Consider the following 19,893-nt stretch of genomic DNA (forward strand, 5'->3'; position numbering starts at 1 on the left):
GGTACCATTTCTGAAGGAAGAATATGTAAACGTTTTTACAGAGAGAGTTAACTGTTTAATTTTTAGACCTAAAACCAACACATTTGTCGTTTACCCTTTTATGTTTTTTTACGGGTTTTATGATGTTTTATAAATAATAAAATAAATAATAATAATAATTATAATAATAAATAAATAATAATAATATATAATAAATGTATAATATAAATATATGCCGGTGCACGAGCAAGCAAATAAATCAATGATATACCTTCCAGATTCCTATTCTAAGGTACAATAAATATGGGCCATGCTTCATAATTGCATCCAAAAATATTTGATCTTGATCTTATATAATGGATTTGTCAATAGCCAATTCTTCAGGATAATTTTAAATTTGGAATTTGGAGGAGATTTCACTTGATCTGGTAGCGAGTTGAAGAGACTGATACATGTAATTGATTGAATGTCTATATCGGACCTGCTTTTCAACCCATAGGAGGTGAGAGACACAGATTTTGGAAAAGGTCAACATTTTTCTTAACTATGAAGACAATTCAAGATAATGGGCGGAAAAGTAATACTTTTTTGTTAGCTAAAAATGTTTTACAGGATAATGATGATGCTTCTTAAACAATGTTCTAATGTATTGTATGAATAGCCTACAGTTAACCTTATAATATTATGACAAAAGCGAGTAGGCTTAGATCTAATAATTATTGTAGCCAAATAAATGCAAAGATGATCTAATTTGGTTAACTACTTTCCGTATGGACTTTCATAAAAAAACGTGTGGATAAGCAGATCTCAACAATGGCAATGAGGAAAAGTGGCCCACCCAACCAGATGGGCCGGCCAGTTTACTCAGGGAATACCCGGTCAGAAACAAGTTCAGCTGTGCTGTGACGTCAAACCAGAGCAAGTATTTGTACTGGGAAGATAGCTCGGCTAGACATTCTGCAACCGGCTGCCTCTGTTGTTGTTGTTCATCTCGATCTCACTCAGTGACTCAGTGCTTCAGTTTCTAAGTGACAAATAACATCAAGTTTTGTGTTGATTTAAGGTAAGATCAAGATTAATATTTGTTGATTTACTATTTAGTCTAATATAGTTGGCCTACTTTTAATAGAAATAAAGGTTTGAATTTGATTAGCCTAGCTGTTTTCTTACATTTAAAAAATGATAAAAACTACCGGTACTTGTTATGAGAAGCTAAATTAATCTTGCAATCAAGTATAAATTTACAGTACTAACAGTATTTAAGTATTTAAGTACTAACAGTAGAGCATCTAACAATACACCCGGCTGATAAATGATGATCAAAAAAATACAATAAAGTAGTACCAAACCAACCAAACCAAGACAACAGTGAAAGTCAGTAATATGATGATAAATAATCGGATGATAACTTTGGATATGGACATCGTATGGTTGCCATTTCAAAGAGTATTGAGTAAGCTAAAAAAAATAAATAACTTGAGAATAAAACTGGCAAAAAAATAAAAAAATTATAATCAGATAATAACTTTTAGACTAACAATAAACTGTTTGAGACATTTCGGACATTCGTGATACAAGACAATACAATTTTAAAGTTTCCAACTGTGTTACAGTGTAACATAAATTTGCCTTTTTTACATTTATTTGTACATACCTTCACTTATTTTGATTACTGTATTTTTTTCAGAAATAATTTCTTGATGTAGGCCTACTGCTTTTGAGGAATCCTAAAGCATGTCATAAATAATTTTCTAATAAAAACCTTGATATGGCCAATTGGATTACATTTTCAGGGGTCTTTCCTATCTTAACAAAAAAACAGAGTAGTCCGGTACATGTAGGCTACTAAAATTGTTGCATTGTTATGATGTCACACAAATAGTTTTATTATATTTTGTTGTGGGACATAAATAGTGCTTGAATGAATATAAAATTACAATAATAAGATTTATCAGGAAATTTTAACTGTGATTTGGAATGCTTATCTAGATAACAAAATGCTGTACCTATAGCATAGCAGTTAAACAGTTTAGATGTTAAGGTTTCATTCACCGTTCACCGTTAACCTGTGGTGTTAATTATTACAAGTTATTTAGTGGTACCTCCATGCCAATTTTTTGTTGAAGATTGTAGGTTTAAGGGGAGTCGGTTGGCTCTATCTTCCCTATGTCAAATTAAGCAAATTCAAGGTACGGTACATTTTCTCAAAAACTATTAAAGATATTGCAATTATTCTTTTTCTCCTCATAAGTAAACTTGCTGGGCACACTTTAACTAAGATATATTAAAATTACTTTTTGTTTTAATTTTTTAAATATATTTTTTCAATACAATAAAAAAATCCATGTTTTTTAATGAAATAATTTTATTTGTTATTTTGCGGTAGTTAAAACCTTTTAAATATCTCTTCGTCTGTTTATGTGCACTTAAAAAAAGGAACAATAAAAAAATAATAACAAGATATCTCTTTTGGTTACTGGGAAAATGTACCTTATTATATGGAAAAAAAACCCGTTTTACGGTAATCGTCTAAAGACAACAACAGTGTGTCCTGCAGCCCTAATTGCCTGCAAAACATACTTGTCTTCCATTTACCAAAAAATATATAGGCCTAACTCAATTTGTACTAAATATATTTCAATGTTTTGGGTCTCAAATTATATATCAGTAATACAAAAAAAATATTTTTTTTTGCCTAGGGGGTCAACCGACTAATAATTCAAAGTCTGATTGATATAGGCTGTTGCGTCTTTAAATAAGTATCTATCTATGAACAGTTTAGGATTAATGTTTGTTTGTACTGTTTCCTTAACTAAAAAAATATAAAATTTTCACTGGCACGGCAATATACAGACAAAATACCCATTTGCACAACATTTTGTCCATTACTGATGGTTTATTCTTATCTACTATAATAAAATAGGTACATAACATAATATGTATACATTTTTATAAAGCTATAATGCATTTATTCATGATTAAAAGTTGGTACAGAAGATAATTTTTAATAGTCCCTGTTAATTGATATTAATGAAAGATAAGGCAAATCTTCCCAACTACGATGTTTAATTTCAGAATGTTGGCAAGATTAGTAGTACTAGCCATATCAGCTGCTATGGTGCAGGGGCATAGTTATCACCTAGGACCCTGTCCAACGGTTGCTCCTCTTCCAGCATTTGACATGTCAAAGGTTAGAAACATCTTCATAATATTGTATAAGCTGTGACAATCATTCAATTTAAATTGAAGAAAAATGTCTTTCTTTTTCCTTACTAAAACGTCTCATAAAAGTGTATGATAAATGATTGTGGTCCTTGATCTAAGTTAACATGCAGAGTTTGTTAACAGTTACTTCCCTAAAAAGATATTTTGCTAAATAAAATAAAAAACATGTGCATCAGTGAGAATTCACTTATCTACCTTTGAAACAAATATTTTACCATTTTATTGTTTTGTCAATTGGTTATTGAGGTATTGAAGTACAGTACCAAACTCAGATCACAGAAAAGATTTACAACATGGATCATATTTTACGAACCACTTTTCAAACCTATATATATTGATATTTAACTTTAAGGGTACAGTTTCAGAGAGAACCTGCAATATCAGATGAATAACAATAAATATGGATGTTTATCCGATACAATATATTGTTTATTCTTCACTGTAAACATTGAATGGATTTATTTACGTTTTAACTCATTAACAAATAAAACTAATAATTTTTAACAAAAAAATGTTACAGTTTCTAGGAAAATGGTATGCCATTCAGAAGATTCATACAGTTAGCCGATGTCTGACGTACAGTTTCACCCCATCTTCTGTTCCTGAAGAGTTTAACTTAGAGCAAGTGTCAGAACATCCTGTCCTCGGTTTGGCCGATGTCGACAACAAATACCACTACTTAGGACATCTGTCAGTACCTTCCCCTTCCACCCCAGCTGAGATGATCGTCAAGTTCCCTCTCAGTAAGTGGGCAAACCATCTTGTACAGCAAATACATTTAGATAACTATCAATCTTCCATGAGGTTTGTGTCATGGTTCAACAAGGAGGAAGATGTTTTTGGAGATTCTTGCTTTTAAGGATTTTAGGTTATGCCCTCTTAAAAATAATATCCTATACTCTAATATGAGCAATGTTTGCTTGTATGTATGATTGCTTGCATAAAGATCTCAAAAACGGCTTCGACGATTTTCTTTAAATGCTGTAAATAGTTTATGTCTGGCCTAAAAACGTGTTTACTGCAGTTAGAACTGCCAACATGGCGAAGGTAGCAGTGCAGAGTGTGGGAACTGTCTGTGGCATTTATGTATCTGCAATTCTAAAATGGTATAGGGAAGGAGGGCAAACAGGTCCACGACGTAGGGAGTGGTGACCGAAGTAGTAAAGGCGAGCAGTGTGGAGTTTGGGAATGGATTAATGTATATGCAATACTAAACTGCTTTCAGAGTAAACTAATGAGTTTCCCCAAGCAAAGCTCGGTCCCCAGGTAATTTGTTTTAAAATAAGTAGTTATTTATTGTTCTATTAATGTTCTATTGTGCTATTAAAGGATTGCAATTGTTGAAATATGTCTTCCAATACTATTTAATGTAACTGTCTTATGTAAAACATGTATAAGACACTAACATATACTTTTACATCATTACTTATAAGATACAGTGTGTAAAGGGTGTTTATGCATGATCCGTAGGTGTAGCTGGTAGTGCAGTTTACACTGTGTTTGACACTGACTACACCAACTACGGAGCTGTGTTCACATGCCAGAACGCACCGTTCAAACTCGGACACCGTAGATCAGTCACCATCCTCTCCCGTGGCCAAACTTTGGACAAAGCTTACCATGACAAGGTAAGTTTGGGTGTTTTTATAAAGATGATAATAGATACATAAAAAAGCACCTCATTAAAAAAATCTTTACTGCTATGCTTAGAATAGTTCACATCCCTTTTTAAAGATTTATTCTGATAAATTGACCCTCAAAATCAGTATTGCTCAAAACTAATAAATACCGTATTTGTTAGGTCCCTTAACTTATTTGCATGTCTTCCTGAACATAAACTTATTCAATTTCATCTTACACTATTTGTATATTTACGTTTACACTAATATAACACAATTTTATACATGTAATATGATTTTTTAACAATTTGTAAAAAGGGATTTGACCCAACATTCAAATTAGTAAACTTGCTTGTTAAACCAGAGAAATACAAGATTACTAATTTGAATGTGCCATGCTTACAAATAACTTTTGTTAAAACATCAACTTTTTTACAGATCTTAAGTATGGTCAGTAGTTTTGGCATAGAACTTAAAGAGCTTGACACCATTGATCAGACAAACTGTCCAAGCAAAGGCCAATCTATTGTCGATATTAACGTCAATGAGAAGAAAAACGAAGAAGATGAACACAATCGTCTAAGGTAACTAACTACACAAATGCATAACTAGACTCAAATGGTTCAAAAGGGTGAAACAAAATTCTCTTGACCTTGTATTTTATGTCTTTAAGAGTATTGACACATATTGTTAGTATCATAAAATATGTTCTCTTATTTTTCGAGAATGAAAACCATTTGACTTTATAACTGAATAATCAAACAAAATATTTTTGATCTAATCTCAAAACTGGATGATTTCCTTGGCATTCAGATGAGGCTGGTAGAGATTTCAACACAAATCCATCCCAAGACTAAATGAATGATATAACTTAGTAAAAAAAATCTGGTGAGAATAAAGGGATGCAGAAAAACTTTAAATGTTTAAACTTTCGGCTTTACAGTTTTAGTTTATAGTATAGAGTTGTTTTGGTCCATCTGTTAAAATGTTTTTTGTCATACTGCAGCAAATCATAAGTGTTCTATACTCGTGTTGCAGGTCTAAAGTAGCATTTTTAGTTACCAGGGAGTAAAAAGCCTTTTTAGTCCCAAGGGAGTAAAAACCAGTTGTTGCAAAAGTTGTAAATTTTGATTGTAGCAATAGCATGGATCGAAAATATTTATCAGTTGATTTATTAGGTAAAGGTTTTAGCTTATTCTTGCATTCTTGTCAAGAAGTCCCAGCTTATAGTTTGATATATTAATGGTATAATGTATAGTAACACAATCGTAATAGACAAAATTATTGAATCACTTACTGAACAACTGCGTATTCACAACATTATTTATAACAAGCTAGACGTAGTTTAAAGTGGTTTTCTTTACATGGAAAGCATTTTTGACTTCTGGTTTGGTTTGTTATGCAATATTATGAAAAATAAAGTTCATCACACAGGCAAAAAGTGTCTTTTCAACCCTCGCTCAATTTCAGACTTCAGCTTTGCCTCGATCGTAATTGTTTAGCTTGGGTCGAAAAGAGTCACTTTACGCCCTAGTGATAAAATATACTATCAATTCTAAAAATACTTGTTTTGAACAGTACTGATGAAGAAAGAGAAAGGGAAAGAGTGGTTGAGGAGCTATTCTAAATCACAGCACAAGAATCAACATCAAAAGAAACATTTAGCTGATAGAAGAAAAAGACAAATGTACAGCTCATACTAAAGACTGATCTAGGCCTACTCATATTTAGAAATAATTATAGTAAATCATAGTTTTATAGTTCAACTGCTTAGAAAACGGCCTGCGCGCTAATGCTAACCAATGCTAGAGGAGGTCGCTTTCTAAGCGTCCGAACTATAGTCAAATAAACCATATCTAGGATGGTAAATAATTTTGATCTGTCTAATATGACTAAGCATATTTGCTATGAAATTAATTATTAATTGTACTCGGATTTATTAATCATGTATTTGTTTAACAATTGTTGGTATTAAGACCAACAACTTAGACCTGTATAGTGTATATACTGTTTTATAAGTATGGTAAAATAAAATACTTCCTTTTTTAAAACATTTGTTTTACTCATTATCCTCTTTTTTGGCATTATAATATACTGTATATCATAACATTTTCTTTATTTTTTTTTTCTTTACTTGCGATGAATTAGTGTATGACTGTCCTAGGGGCCACAAGAGTCTGCAGTTGGTGGCAGCCAATAGCATGACTGGACTAGCGTGACGTTGCGACATCGCCCTTTCACTAATTTTTGACACTAATTAAAATATACTTAACAGTATTTTCTAATCAGTTGGTATTATTAGATTTGGCAACACTTCATTGTCCATTGTCCTCATTGGCTCCTTCAAAATCATGTGATAAATAGGCTCCTCCTCAACTGCAGACTCTTGTGGACCATACCGTAGATACCGTGGTCAAACACCTGCTTAACATATAATAACAAAAATAAGGCAAATATTTTTTAATAACAATTCTTTAACTTATTTTGATATGGCAAAATTATGGACACAGTATTTGTAAAATGTAAGTAGTCTTTATTTTTATAATTACATGCATAGCCTTTATATAAATCTTAAAAGTGTACACATCACAGAACAAAATAATCTAAGTAATACTTGTATTTTAAAACTCCTATCATTCACACTCTCTTACAATTGCACTAAATTGTGAGACCTTTAAAAATATCATTGTCTGGTGCTGAAAAAAAATATATTTACAAAATGTGAGATGCATATACTGAAAATGAGATTGGGTGTCAGTTGTTACTACTGATATTATTTTATTATAATTTACAATAAATATTGTACATAGCTTTGTAAAGGTATACATAGAGTACATAATTGGATACTAACATTTAAAAAAAATACCATATCACATTGTTTAACAATGCCCAAATTACATTCAGGGCCAAAATGCCGGGTGCTGTCATCATTTGGGGGCCCGAGCAGATCCATCCCGTGTCTGAACCACCTTGTGTAGAATGGTTCAACGGGTTTCAAGCAGACTCCACGCGATGGGGATTCCACCATATGTAGTTTGCACAAAATTTTGGCGCATTCACCTGGGAATTCCGTCGCAGTTTTCACACTCGTGTAGAATGGGCATTATTTTGGAATTTAATCTATCATTAATAATAATTAGCCTTTGTCAAATATGAACCTTAATTCTTGTCAAATAAACGGACAGTGCTGGTTGCTAAGAACCTTGGTGAAAATATTCATGATCTAATATTTTTTGGGTAGTCAGTCAAAAGATAAAACTTAATCTCTAAAAAATTTGTATGGCACTTATTCTATAAATCAGGTCACTAAGGCAAAAAAACACTGTCTAGTATAGTTTCTACTCTGTGAAAAACTTAGATCATGAATTTTCAAGCAAAATGCCGGAATTTATCAAACAGGGTAGGGTTTTTAATAGACTATTTAAATTCAATCCCTTTTATACCTTTGACTATTGATAGAGCTAGAACTTCAATTCGCATGTTAAATCTGTAGCAAGGTTAAGAATAACAATTAACATGGTTTGAATAGGGCCACTGACAAAAGGCACTGATATAAATTGGTGATTTCTGTAAAATAAGCCAACTTTTGAACCAAGAAAAAGTAAAAGTACAAATTATTGTAAACTGCAACATGTCTACATCACAGTACAGGGTGGCCGAAATGTCCCTTTACACTAAAGATGAATTCAATTGGTAGGGAAGGGAGAGTGAGGCTTCATTCTACATGTTACAATATTGTGTAATGGGACTTTTTGGCCACTCTGTAGGTTAACAAAAACTAAGTGAAAAGATAGAACATTAGACTATAGCTACAAGTGACTCATTCAACTTAGTTCATTTTGAATTAAAAACTGGCTACAGCTGGGATTAAAATGGGGTAGAATAAGGCCGGCCGCACACTGATCAGACAAACCGTCTTTTGACAAATCGTTTTCTCGGAAGATGTCTTGTCGGAAAACAAAAATTTCGCATTTTTGTGCGGTGGTCTCAGACAAAAGACAAAAACAGGAGGGAAAACTAAATTCAGTCAGCCGTAGACCAGTGTTGTGAAAAGCCAGAGATTGTGTGGTGATAATAAAATGGATGAGGAAGTGGACGTAGCAATTATGTTGTGGAACTTTAAACAACTTGCAGAAATAAACGAAGGAAGGGAGCATAAATTTTATGTATTTTTTGCATAAATCTAAAATGAACGACTACTAACCGTAAATAAAATTATTAAAAAGTAAGGTATTAACTGAAATATTTGAAATTTAAATAACATTTTTATTATTTGCTGCATAACTCGAAAATGAACAACTACTAACTGTAAGAAAAATTATCACAGTATATAGATAAGTTGAAATATTTAAAATTAAAATATTGTTTTATTATTTCCTGCATGAATCCAAAATGAACTACTACTAACTGTAAGAAAAATTATTACAATATATAGATAAGTTGTACTGTATCCGCCCTCCGCGCACGCGCAGAACTGTTTGTCTGACCGCGTTTTGGCTTCAGACGAAATATTGAGTCGATCACAAAAACACCCAAAAACGTCTTCAGACAAAACAACGCATCTGAAGTCTATGTCGCATCAGTGTGCGGCTGGCCTAAGGCTAAGCTAGTCGGGTTTGCCCTCATGCTGCAATTAAAAATTGTGATATTTCAGTTATTGTTTATTCAATGTCTTTGAAATTGAAGTCGTTTGATAGAAAATTTTGAATGCTAAATACAAGTAGTATTCTTGACATTTCTTCATCAAATCAACCATATTTTAGTATGTAGTTTTAAATTTAAAAAATTAAAATGACCGCTATTTTGAATTTGATTAAGGTAACTTTTTTACATTGGTCTTCTACCTTACATACAAAATTTCATAGAGATCAGTTGAAACGGTCCAAATATAAAAAGGTTTATTTAAAAAATACAAAATGGCAGATATCTGGTTAGCAAAGTTATGTAGTAATTAGTTTTATTCTTGGTTTTCTCTTTGACCCAAGATATCACGCAAATTATGTCCAACCTTTTTTCAGCACCCGGTATAATAAAGTCCATTTTACATATCTACATTTGCTTGTCATGTTCCATTAATGTGCATAGTTCTAAATGTTAGGTTACTGATCTCACATGTTTATTAAAAATGTAACTAACAGTTATCTTAACAATAATAATTTAAATACACATAAAAAATAAACATCCACAAATTAAAATGAGTGATAAAATTTAATTTCAGCTTTACAAAACTTTATCTTTGGAGTTAATTAACTAAACCTAAGATAGAAGCAAGGCAACACTAAATAAACAGGCCTTATTGCTCTTCTGGCGTGATGTCATCAAAGGTGACGGCAATGACGCAATGTTTGCCGTTTGTGATCAGCTGATAGTATTAATATTTTCTTGGAAAACAAAAATAACTAAAAAAAAAAAACATTAAGGCATTGCCGTCGCATTGCCTGTGATGACATCATATCAGAGGAGCATTGCGGCCTGTTAATTTAGCGTTGCCTTGATAGAATTCCAAATGATCCAGGAATAATCTTCATAAAAGTCACATGTTTTACTGTGATTTTTGCTAAATCTATATAAAAAGGTGTTGTCAAACAACTTGATCTCAAATAAAAGTTTTTAAAACATAATTATTGTAATGCAAACTAAAAAAAAAGATCTGACCTATGCTTAGGACAATTCCATTTTGATTTGAGATTCAGACTCATAATCACCGCAATACTGTTTAATATGAGACAAAAGATGCCCCTTCTTAAAATAAGACTTGTTGCACTTACGGCAGGAATAAGGTCTTTCTAGATTGTGTTCCTTAATGTGATACGTCAGTTGTGATTTAAATATGAACGGTTTCTGACAAATCTGACATGTGAAAGGTCTATAGCTGACGTGTTCGTTGATCTTGTGCTGCGTAAGATGTCGTTTGGTATCGAAACTCATGTGACAAACGGCGCAAGAGTAGATGTTGAGCTCGTGGATGCGATGGTGTTTGTCCAGTGATTGTTTGCACTTGAAGCGACGAGAACAGCTGAGACACCCAAACGGTCGCTCACCCGAGTGTGACTGCATGTGCTTGGCCAGGTTGTACTTACGTCCAAACCGCTTGCAGCACACGTCGCATTGGAACGGTTGTGTGTCGGAGTGAGTGACCATGTGGGCAACCAGACATGGCTTGCGGGCGAAGCTCTTGCTGCAACTGTGACATTTGAATGGCCGCTCTCCAGTGTGTGTTCGAATGTGATCTCTCAGCTGGCACCGGTAGATAAATGTGTTCTTGCAATCCTGCATGAGAAATGTAACCATAAGACAATATGCCAGTGATGATGATAGTACAAGGCTAAATAAGAAATGCAATGTAGGTAACATCTTTGTTGATTGTGAATTCGAGAAAAGCTCGCAGCAAACAGGCAGACTAAGCGAATTTCAATCCTTCTGATTGGACTCCTACTAAAACATTTCCCTAAGCAGGCCATATTTATTCCCCATTTAAATAACATTACCTTTAATAAGTACATAGGTTTGCTGCTACAGGAAAGGCAAAAAATTGATTTTTGTCCAAATGTTAAACAGTGGGTTGAAATAAGTAAGCAAGCAAATTACAACAGTTTTCTTGTTCTCCATAAGAATGACATGAGAAACTTAAATGTGGTCAGTCGTTGTTAGGCGCTCACGTTTGCGTGAGAAAAATAACTTTGAAAACGCCGCACGTTTATTTTGGTGCGGCGAAACATCGGAGTTGAAAACTTTAGTCTGAGATTTTATATTAAGTTTTATTTTTATTTCTTATCATCGATGCGTATGTGCAATGAACTGTGTGTGATATGTGATATGACAAGGACTGCGTTCTCCTGATTTCAATAAGGTGAGTGACGCCCAAAAATATTTATCATACTTAAGTATTGACCTCACCTAAAATACCATGTCGTTTCGAAATAAAACTTAAATATAGGCCTACAGTTTTATGTTTTTTTTTGGAATTTTCTCCCTAAAATTTAATTTTACAACAACGCTTTGATATATTAAATGATTTGTTTTTTTAAAAAGCTTGATGGATGTATTGAAAATTAAGTATTTCCATGTTATTAAGGGTAAAAAATTGTTTGGACATTTCAAAATCCCAAAATACCCTGTTCCCATGACCAGATTTTGATGGTTCACAAACTCATTCAAGTTTATCGCACCCTACACTTCAAGTAAAATTTCATCAACATTTGACAAAAATCTTCGAGTTATCATGTTCAAGGACACATATAAAACACATATTTGAACGGTTACTTGTTTTTAGCCTGTGGGGACATCAAAATTAAAAGTAAATCGGTCGCGGGCCTAGGTTTTACCACCTACAGTAATTGCTATTTCCCTATAATTTATGCTAATGTAAGATAATTTTAATAATATGTCTAATTTATTGTAAATAATTAACAATTATTCCGAATTGTATAACGTGATAACATAAAACAACTATGAAATCTACCTAAATACTTCCTGTTCTTCTATGAACATCTATAATCCAAACTAAAAAATTCAGTACAATACATTTTACAAAAATATTCTTAATAGTATAGCCCAGGGGTCTCTAAACACAAGGCCCGCATTGTAAATTTTTGGAGGAAAGGCAAGCCAGACCGTTAATATCTCCGTCTCAGCAGTGAAATTTTACATTTTCTTCCTGATTTTTAGATATTAATATATTTTAGACATGATTACTCGAATTGAAGGAGAACGTTTATCATTCATTAGAAGTAGGGTACAGTAATCAGGTAAAACTAACTGAGAGCAGAAATGTATGTGAACCTTACCAACGCAATTGGAGACATTAATAAAATCAATTTGTAATAAGTAGTTTATAATAACTCACAGAAAGTTACTCTAATTTAAGCACAAAGTTTTCCTCAACAAAATATGATTCACGGGTTCCCTATTTGTTCTATAATGGTAGTTCAGTTTTTAAGTAGGGCTGATGAGAACACTGGTTAACACAACACCAAACCTTTTACGATATTACGGGATTGCCGAGACCGCACAATATGCTCACGAGTGCTGCCGCGATCGCAAGTGACGATCACGGTATCGTCGAGACCACAAGATACGCTCACAAATTTCCGCGACTTTGACGATCATTTGTGTATGCATAATATACAAATTATTATTTCTCAGTACCAGTAGGTTGGAGACCCTTGGTATAGCCTAATGCATTTCAAACATTTTCATTTTCACTTACCATACAAGAGAATGGTCTTGCAGTCAAAGGATTGTGTGTGCGCTGGTGAGCTTTAAAACTAGACGGTCGTTGAAATACTTTGGGACAAGATGTACAAGGATAAAGTTTTACAATCTGATCACTTGGCTTTTCATACTTTTTATGTTTTGATTTCTTTCCATGTTTTTTGTCTAAATTTGAACACCCACTAGCAGTTTTTTTACTCGGTTTTCTTTTCGGTTCATTTTTCAACTCATTTTCTATCTTGCTGATATCACAAGGTGCTGTGATGTTGTTTCCATTACTGACCAATCTATCATTGATCTGAAATGCACAATGTTTAGGTCAAAGAAGTAATCATACAAATTATATACAGTATCTGTACTCTATGTTGTTTCCATTATTAAAGATATGACTTCAGGAATTAAACTGAGTATTTTTGCTTACAGAAAGTATTGCAAAGTTGAGTAGATTTGTAGATTAAATACATTATATACTCAATTTCACAGCAACAAAACTTGCTAAAATGCTTATGGAAGTTTTACTTAAACATAAACAGACATAGCTCACATCATACATAATTAAGTTATCACTTTTTAACTAAGTAGGCCAATAGACAAAATATTGATTTAAGTTTAATTAATCATTGTAAACACACACTTTTTGGGTTTCAAACTGGCATTGATTTTATTTAGGATATGTCAGTATATTTTTAGTGGAAGTATACAAATTAAAAACAATCAACTCATTATGAACTAACTGCCATAGACTAACCAACACAAGTAGACTTCTCATCCCATTATAAATAATTTTGTAGCTCGTTTTTCGCCTCTAGTTCACGTCCAAGTACAGTAGACTTCCTCTTATCCGGACACCTTTTAACCGGACATCGGTTTAACCGGACAATACTCGGCGGAAATGACATCTCTTTAACCGGACAATTTTTATCAGCACATTGGTATAACCGGACTAGATCAGCAGGAAGCGGGCAGTACTGAAACGACTGTTCTCGTGGGACAGATTTGAGACCAGTGATCACGTGTCTAAATACAATGCTCTCCTAAATATAAGTCGAATATCACAGTAAACAGTCTGTTTTAACGAGTTTTTGGGGACGTTGCTTTAACCGGAAAACACGTTATGCGGACTGGCCTCGGTCCCGAGGAGTCCGGATAAGAGGGAGTCTACTGTACACTGATCGCTGGGTCGATGAAATTTAGTTTCTATTATTTTAGGGTTGATTTCAAGATTTGTACCTAATTGGTTATATAACTGAGGCGAGTTATTGTTTACAATTAGATCATTTTATTTGTATAAACGAGGTTTTAGATTGCTCTAATAACTAGATACAAATTGTAAACAAAACACGACCTCTACTGTCTACTGGATGAAACTGTCTTCAGCTGATCCATAAGGATGAGAAATCTACTTTGGGAGTATGTTTTATCTATGTATAACTGCTTACCTCAATCTTGGGCTGATTGTTTACACTGGGTTCCTCAAGAACATTGGGTAGATTACACTGTTCTTCTTTAACAGCATTATTATCCTAAACAAAAAAAATAAAATGTAAATTGGTTTGGTAAATTTTTGAGTTGTAATGGACTTTTAACTACCATTAACTCAGATGGTCTTAGTAGCGAAGCTACACATAGAATCTCTCCCCATTCTCCACTAACCCTGTAGTTTTTCAGTTTCAAATGCATTACACCAATGAATACAAACCTTATAAGAAGCAACATGCTTATGGAGAATAATTATTAGACTCGAATTTTCCCACCGAAATGAGCTTTGTGCGGTGGCGCAGTGCCGCGTTACTCTATCTCTCTCTCACTATAAGCAGATTATGTACACGAATTGGTCTAATTATCAGGATAGTACTGCGGATAGTACTTTATAGTAAGAAAAGCTCGTGTGTGAAACAACCTTAAAAATAACTCCTAAGGGCTTGTTGAGCCTTTACATTTGTGGTTGAACTTTGTGAAAGATTTACAAAAACAAAATCTAGCTCAGTTCTGCAACACAAAATAATATGTAGGCCTATGATGAAAATGGTGAAATAATTCAACTTTAAAAATCCCTAAAGGTATCGGATTAGTTGTATATTTTAAAACATCCTCTTTATTTAGCTTGGTTATATCTTATATTCATATCATCCAATTCTCTGTGCTGTTTTGGGTAAAAATTATTAATTTTGCGTTGATAGGCTTAGTTAGTTGTGTGATACCACAAAGATGGCGAGAGTGATAATTGACATATTGACCCTGGTAGTCAAATATGTTAAATAATAAGATATTGAGGAACAATTATTCATGCTACTTACGGAAAGAACTATTTTGACATCCATTAGAGAATTTGTAGAACAAGACATTTTAGAAGTTTGGGTTTGTCTGTAAAAAAAACAATATAGACTGTTATGGGCTTAAGACACTTTAAACTATTGAGGATCTTTTTATAATCAACTGTAGTACAAAATACCCCCGCCGCAGCAAACCTGCCGACAAAGCGAATTTCAATTTGTCTGAATTAATTTTTAATTAAATCTATTTAAAATCATTAGGTTTAATGAATACCTAGGTTTGCTGCTACAAGGAAACTTATAAAGTGTATTTTTTAGTAAAATATTAATAGCTTAGTATTAAATAAATAAATTTGCCAAGTTGGATCAAAATATATCCATAATCAAGCAAACTCCCTATTGGGAAACTCACTAAAATTTGAACGAATGGTGTTTTTGGCCTCTGGGGACATCAAAATGAAAAGTAAATCGGTCCCTGGTCTAGGTCTTACTGTGCCACCTACGGTAATAGCTACTTCCCTATAGGGAAATTCACTAAAATGACATAGCCTAGGTAGAAGAAAATTTTGATTTGTTTTCTAAATTTTGAAAGTGAGTAAGACATTGTATTTATACAAAACATTTCAATCTGTTGAATCCCGCAAAAGTAGGTATGCAACACTTTCTGAACACAATAACACTTGTATAAGGAAAAAGTATTTAAATGAAAGTTGTTGCCATCTACATTGTGGCAAAAGTTGTGCATAACACTGTCTGTGTACGGGCCGTGTATTTCTTGAATGGACAATAATAAGCCTATATAAATTTTGAAATTTTTTGACACAATTGGGGTCATTGCTGTACTGGCAGAAGATACTCTGTTGATTTCACACTCTGTGATCCCATACAATCCTTTAACTGCATTTAGATCTTGTTGTGAAAACTCTGGGCCTACAGAGCGAGTGCAATAATTCTAGCAAACACTCCAAGGCTATTTCGAGGAAAGAAGCATATAGTACCTAAGTGGTAGAGGTGGGTGTTTTTTAACATAATGATTTAACGCAAGTGTTGCCGATAACCCTGGTAATAGATTACTGAGAAAAACTTACTCTATTAACACTAATACCAACACCCTGCCCAGGCTGATGCTAACCGAAACCCCCGGTCTGTGAGACCTCATTTGAAAATAATGGGACCCATTTAGAAACACACAAACCGAACCCCTGGGCCTGTGAGACCCCCTTTAAAATACACTAACGCTGGGCTTCTGAGATGGGCTTGTTATTAACAGACAACCTGTCAAAGTCACGGCACCCATGCAAATTGAACAATATATCAACAGGTAGGGGAGGAAAAGGGGGGATGGTATTGGGGAATGGAATCTCCCAAGTAAACAGTGTTGCCAACATACGCTTTCTGAAAATTCCCATGGGCCTGTCAGACTGACAAGGGTTTCGGTAAAAGTGTTAAATTAGTAATGTCATATATCAACGGTTTGAACAAATAAATAAAATAACGAGCCTATCCTGCTGATGTCTTCCTCTTAATGGCGAGCATCCTAGGGTAGAGGTTTCATTTAAAAAGCAAACAAGCTTTAGCTTTTACGACTCTAAAATCAACAGGCCAAAGTGCACTCCCTTCCATACCCTGACTGATTTGGGTGGTTGTGTCAAGGTACTGGGGTTTCATCTTGAGGCTAAACTCAGATAGGATACTTGCACATAATAGTGAATATTAGGCCTATAGTGCACATGATGAACTTTTCCAAAGAAAACTCTTACCATAGTAATATTTCTACTCAGAAGGCAATGTAACTTAACTAAATAGCAGTGAAATTAAATCAGAAGTGTGTATCTAGATCCTATCTTATCCTGGAATACCATGCCAAGTATCCTATGGTCTATATTGTTGGGGTCTTTCTCCGATAGCCTCTCAAGTTTTCAATGATATTAGATTTAGGCTACCTTGATTACCACGTTCGCTGCTGACAACTCCGATCGGAGTCATGCCGTAGGTACTGGCACAGCGTGCGTAGGACTCCGGTCGGAGTCATGGTGCAGTGTTATACAAGTTGGTCTACTGTGACCTCCGCATTTATCGGGTATCACCTAAACTAAGTCAGCATGTTGTGCTGGTCCTAGACTTTAATTTGGTGTATGTTGAGTTTAGGTTGGTAGTAAGTTAAAATTTCCCTTAAAATCCCGTCTGGCAACGCTTTTTGTCTCATTTTCAGGGATTTTCTCTCTTCGAGCCACATTACAAAGATATTGGCTACGGATCCAGGCAGTGCTGCTATCTGCGAGTTTTTCAGTGAACTACGTCCACTCACAATGGGGGTTAACACAGCCCCATTACCACTGCTGTTATACCGCTGTCAAGACTGAAATATTTGAATGCTATTGCGTTGACTGATTCACCGGCGCGCCGAGGCTGCGCCGCATTTCCGACCGTCCCGCCAAAAAAGATTCTCGCAGTGAACGTGTTAACAGAGTCTAGGCCTATTCCCATTCTGATATTGGTTAGATGACATGGTTTAATGACCAAGAAGACGGTAAGTTATTCAAGGTAAATATTTTACCTATCAAGGCTTGTCGAATCATTCTTGACCCTGAAGATGGCATTCTATTGCTTTAAACAAGAATCTTTGAAAATGTATCATATCTAATTCAAGACTCATTCCAAAGGAAAGGATGATTTAAGCAATCGCTAGTGTTAACCTTGAGCTGAACACAAAATAGGCCTTATGAATTTTTAGTTTTAAATCTTGATTTCCAGCGAATAAGTTATTCCAACCAGACTAAATTACAAATAATATTCCTTTAAAATCCCTTCATATTGTTATGCAGCAGTGCAATGATTGTAAATGAACACATTTTCTCTAGAAGGGTATAGTTTTGGACAAGGTCTTCAAGAAGGACGCCGGCCAAAGAGTTGCCAAAGATGAAGAAAATTGTTTAACGTTCTTTGATTCCTAGGTTAAGTGTACTCTGGACTGACAATAAGAAAATAAAACTATGCTGTATTACAACGATTCTTACCATAAAGCAGTGATGCATTGATGAATTAGTGTAAACACTTATTTGTATTGTTATTATTTACTTTGGAGTTGACAGTTTACTGTACTAACTAACCTTGATAATTTGACACTAGTTTTTTTCTAAGACAAGACGCTTTTGTCCATGAAGGAGCAGAAGTATTCAAGTCATCCAGCATTGCCAGATTGTATGGCGATGCAATCTTCATTGAATATAGAAAAATATCTCATGCTAAAACCCATGGTGGAAGGAAAATCCCAATATTTTTACAGTAATATTGAATTTAAACGATATAAACTATGTAAATAGATTCAATATCCCCTCCAATTTACTTTTTAATTTGTAAGTCCCCAGAGGCCAAAAACACAGTTTGTTCAAATATATATATATTTTTACTTAAACCTAATATATATAAATTTGAAGATATAAGATGGTCTATATATTTTATATCTACTATCTACTATCTTATATCTTCAAATTTCAAATGTATGTGAATATAGATGTATACATACATTTTATATCTAGCTTAGCCGCCGTGCGTTGTTGTGATTTCAGAAAGTTAACCATTCCATATGGAACCTCTGGAGGTCATGTTTAGAGGCACAGCCGCCTAGTTAAGATGGCCGTGTTAGAGCACTCCATTTGTTGTATTTCTAATAATACGTATTATTTATTAAATTATTAATTAAACAGTAAAACTTCATCGCTTCAAAACATTTAATCAAGTGCTTCCATTTGTTACTGAAGAAGTTACGAGCTGCAGTAAAAAATACATCTCCAAGCTCCGAACCATTTGGCCCTCAACCTCCTAGACAACAGTCAACATGTCTACAGACTTAAAAGAGAAAATGTTTGATACCTTCCGACTCGATTTGTACAGCAGCTCTGAAATTTCTTTTGTTTGCTTTTTTTGTTAGTGCTAAAGCTATTTAGCTGCTAACTCATGTTTTCCAATTTTTTTTTACTTATAGTTTAATGTAAAATACTGTCGATTGTAAATAAAACTTTGTTAAAAAAATTGTTTTTTTGTAAACAATATTTTTTTGTTTTTCCGTTTCGTTAAACAAATAAAGGTACTTTCCTGTTAAAGGGAACATTCGTTATTATCGATGATTTCTTTTCGATATATCGATATTTTTGTTTTACTTCACGATTGGTATTCTTTCTGTTTTAATATCTTCAAACACATTTAAATTACAAATTATGAACTAACCTAGTTTAGGCAAATAGCCTATATATTGGATTAGGACATGAAACTATTCTTCCTAACATAACTAACCAAACTTGTTGTATAGGCTAAGTTACCGTTTCGAAATTCCATTTGATAACAGAAAAGGCATCCGCGGGGAATAGGCTATCAAACGGAATTTCAAAATGTTACAGCAAGTTTGGTTGGTCAGGTTAATTTAGAACAGTTTCATTTCAATATACGCAGAGGATACGCGACCGGTAACCGGACGTGGATTAGGCGTCCGGCAGTTACTGTCATAACCTAACCTAACCAACCAAACTTGCTGATAGTGAAAAAAATCAAATCAAGGTTCAATTCTCTTCATAACATAAAATTAT

The 19,893-nt window shown here is 33.9% G+C and overlaps 2 protein-coding genes across 3 annotated transcripts; one reads left to right on the forward strand and one right to left on the reverse strand.

The window, feature by feature from the left end:
- Positions 1–943: 943 nt before the first annotated feature.
- On the forward strand, positions 944–6,875 carry LOC128988601 (apolipoprotein D-like). Of its 2 annotated transcripts, none has more exons than XM_054410022.1 (6): positions 944–1,042; positions 3,055–3,169; positions 3,725–3,947; positions 4,675–4,832; positions 5,262–5,407; positions 6,402–6,875. In XM_054410022.1, the coding sequence occupies exons 2-6, from the start codon at positions 3,056–3,058 to the stop codon at positions 6,448–6,450; spliced, it is 690 nt and encodes a 229-aa protein (XP_054265997.1). In that variant the 5' UTR covers positions 944–1,042; position 3,055; the 3' UTR covers positions 6,451–6,875. The 2 variants fall into 2 exon arrangements, with proteins under 2 accessions (XP_054265997.1, XP_054265998.1); XM_054410023.1 differs by having other exon boundaries at positions 987–1,042; positions 3,049–3,169.
- A 25-nt stretch (positions 6,876–6,900) lies between these two features.
- LOC128988599 (gastrula zinc finger protein XlCGF8.2DB-like) lies at positions 6,901–18,427 on the reverse strand. Its single transcript, XM_054410021.1, has 5 exons — positions 18,328–18,427; positions 15,335–15,401; positions 14,477–14,560; positions 13,033–13,335; positions 6,901–11,093 (listed from the first exon to the last, which is right to left on the reverse strand). The coding sequence occupies exons 2-5, from the start codon at positions 15,380–15,382 to the stop codon at positions 10,485–10,487; spliced, it is 1,044 nt and encodes a 347-aa protein (XP_054265996.1). The 5' UTR covers positions 15,383–15,401; positions 18,328–18,427; the 3' UTR covers positions 6,901–10,484.
- Positions 18,428–19,893: the final 1,466 nt, after the last annotated feature.

The sequence above is a fragment of the Macrosteles quadrilineatus genome, unplaced genomic scaffold (genome assembly GCF_028750875.1).
Source record: "Macrosteles quadrilineatus isolate MER2022 unplaced genomic scaffold, UCM_ALF_1.0 Scaffold_3__2_contigs__length_128488019, whole genome shotgun sequence".
Lineage (NCBI taxonomy): Eukaryota > Metazoa > Arthropoda > Insecta > Hemiptera > Cicadellidae > Macrosteles > Macrosteles quadrilineatus.

Bases quoted from the DNA above. Each gene is read 5' to 3' on its own strand.
- LOC128988601 (XM_054410022.1), top strand. From the start codon at position 3,056: ATGTTGGCAAGATTAGTAGTACTAGCCATATCAGCTGCTATGGTGCAG. The intron at 3,948-4,674 runs GTAAGTGGGCAA...CATGATCCGTAG, and splicing joins GATCGTCAAGTTCCCTCTCA to GTGTAGCTGGTAGTGCAGTT. The intron at 4,833-5,261 runs GTAAGTTTGGGT...ACTTTTTTACAG, and splicing joins ACAAAGCTTACCATGACAAG to ATCTTAAGTATGGTCAGTAG.
- LOC128988599 (XM_054410021.1), bottom strand. From the start codon at position 15,382: ATGTCTTGTTCTACAAATTCTCTAATGGATGTCAAAATAGTTCTTTCC. The intron at 13,336-14,476 runs GTAAGCAGTTAT...TGTGCATTTCAG, and splicing joins ACAATCAGCCCAAGATTGAG to ATCAATGATAGATTGGTCAG. The intron at 11,094-13,032 runs GTAAGTGAAAAT...TTTCTCATGCAG, and splicing joins CAAGACCATTCTCTTGTATG to GATTGCAAGAACACATTTAT.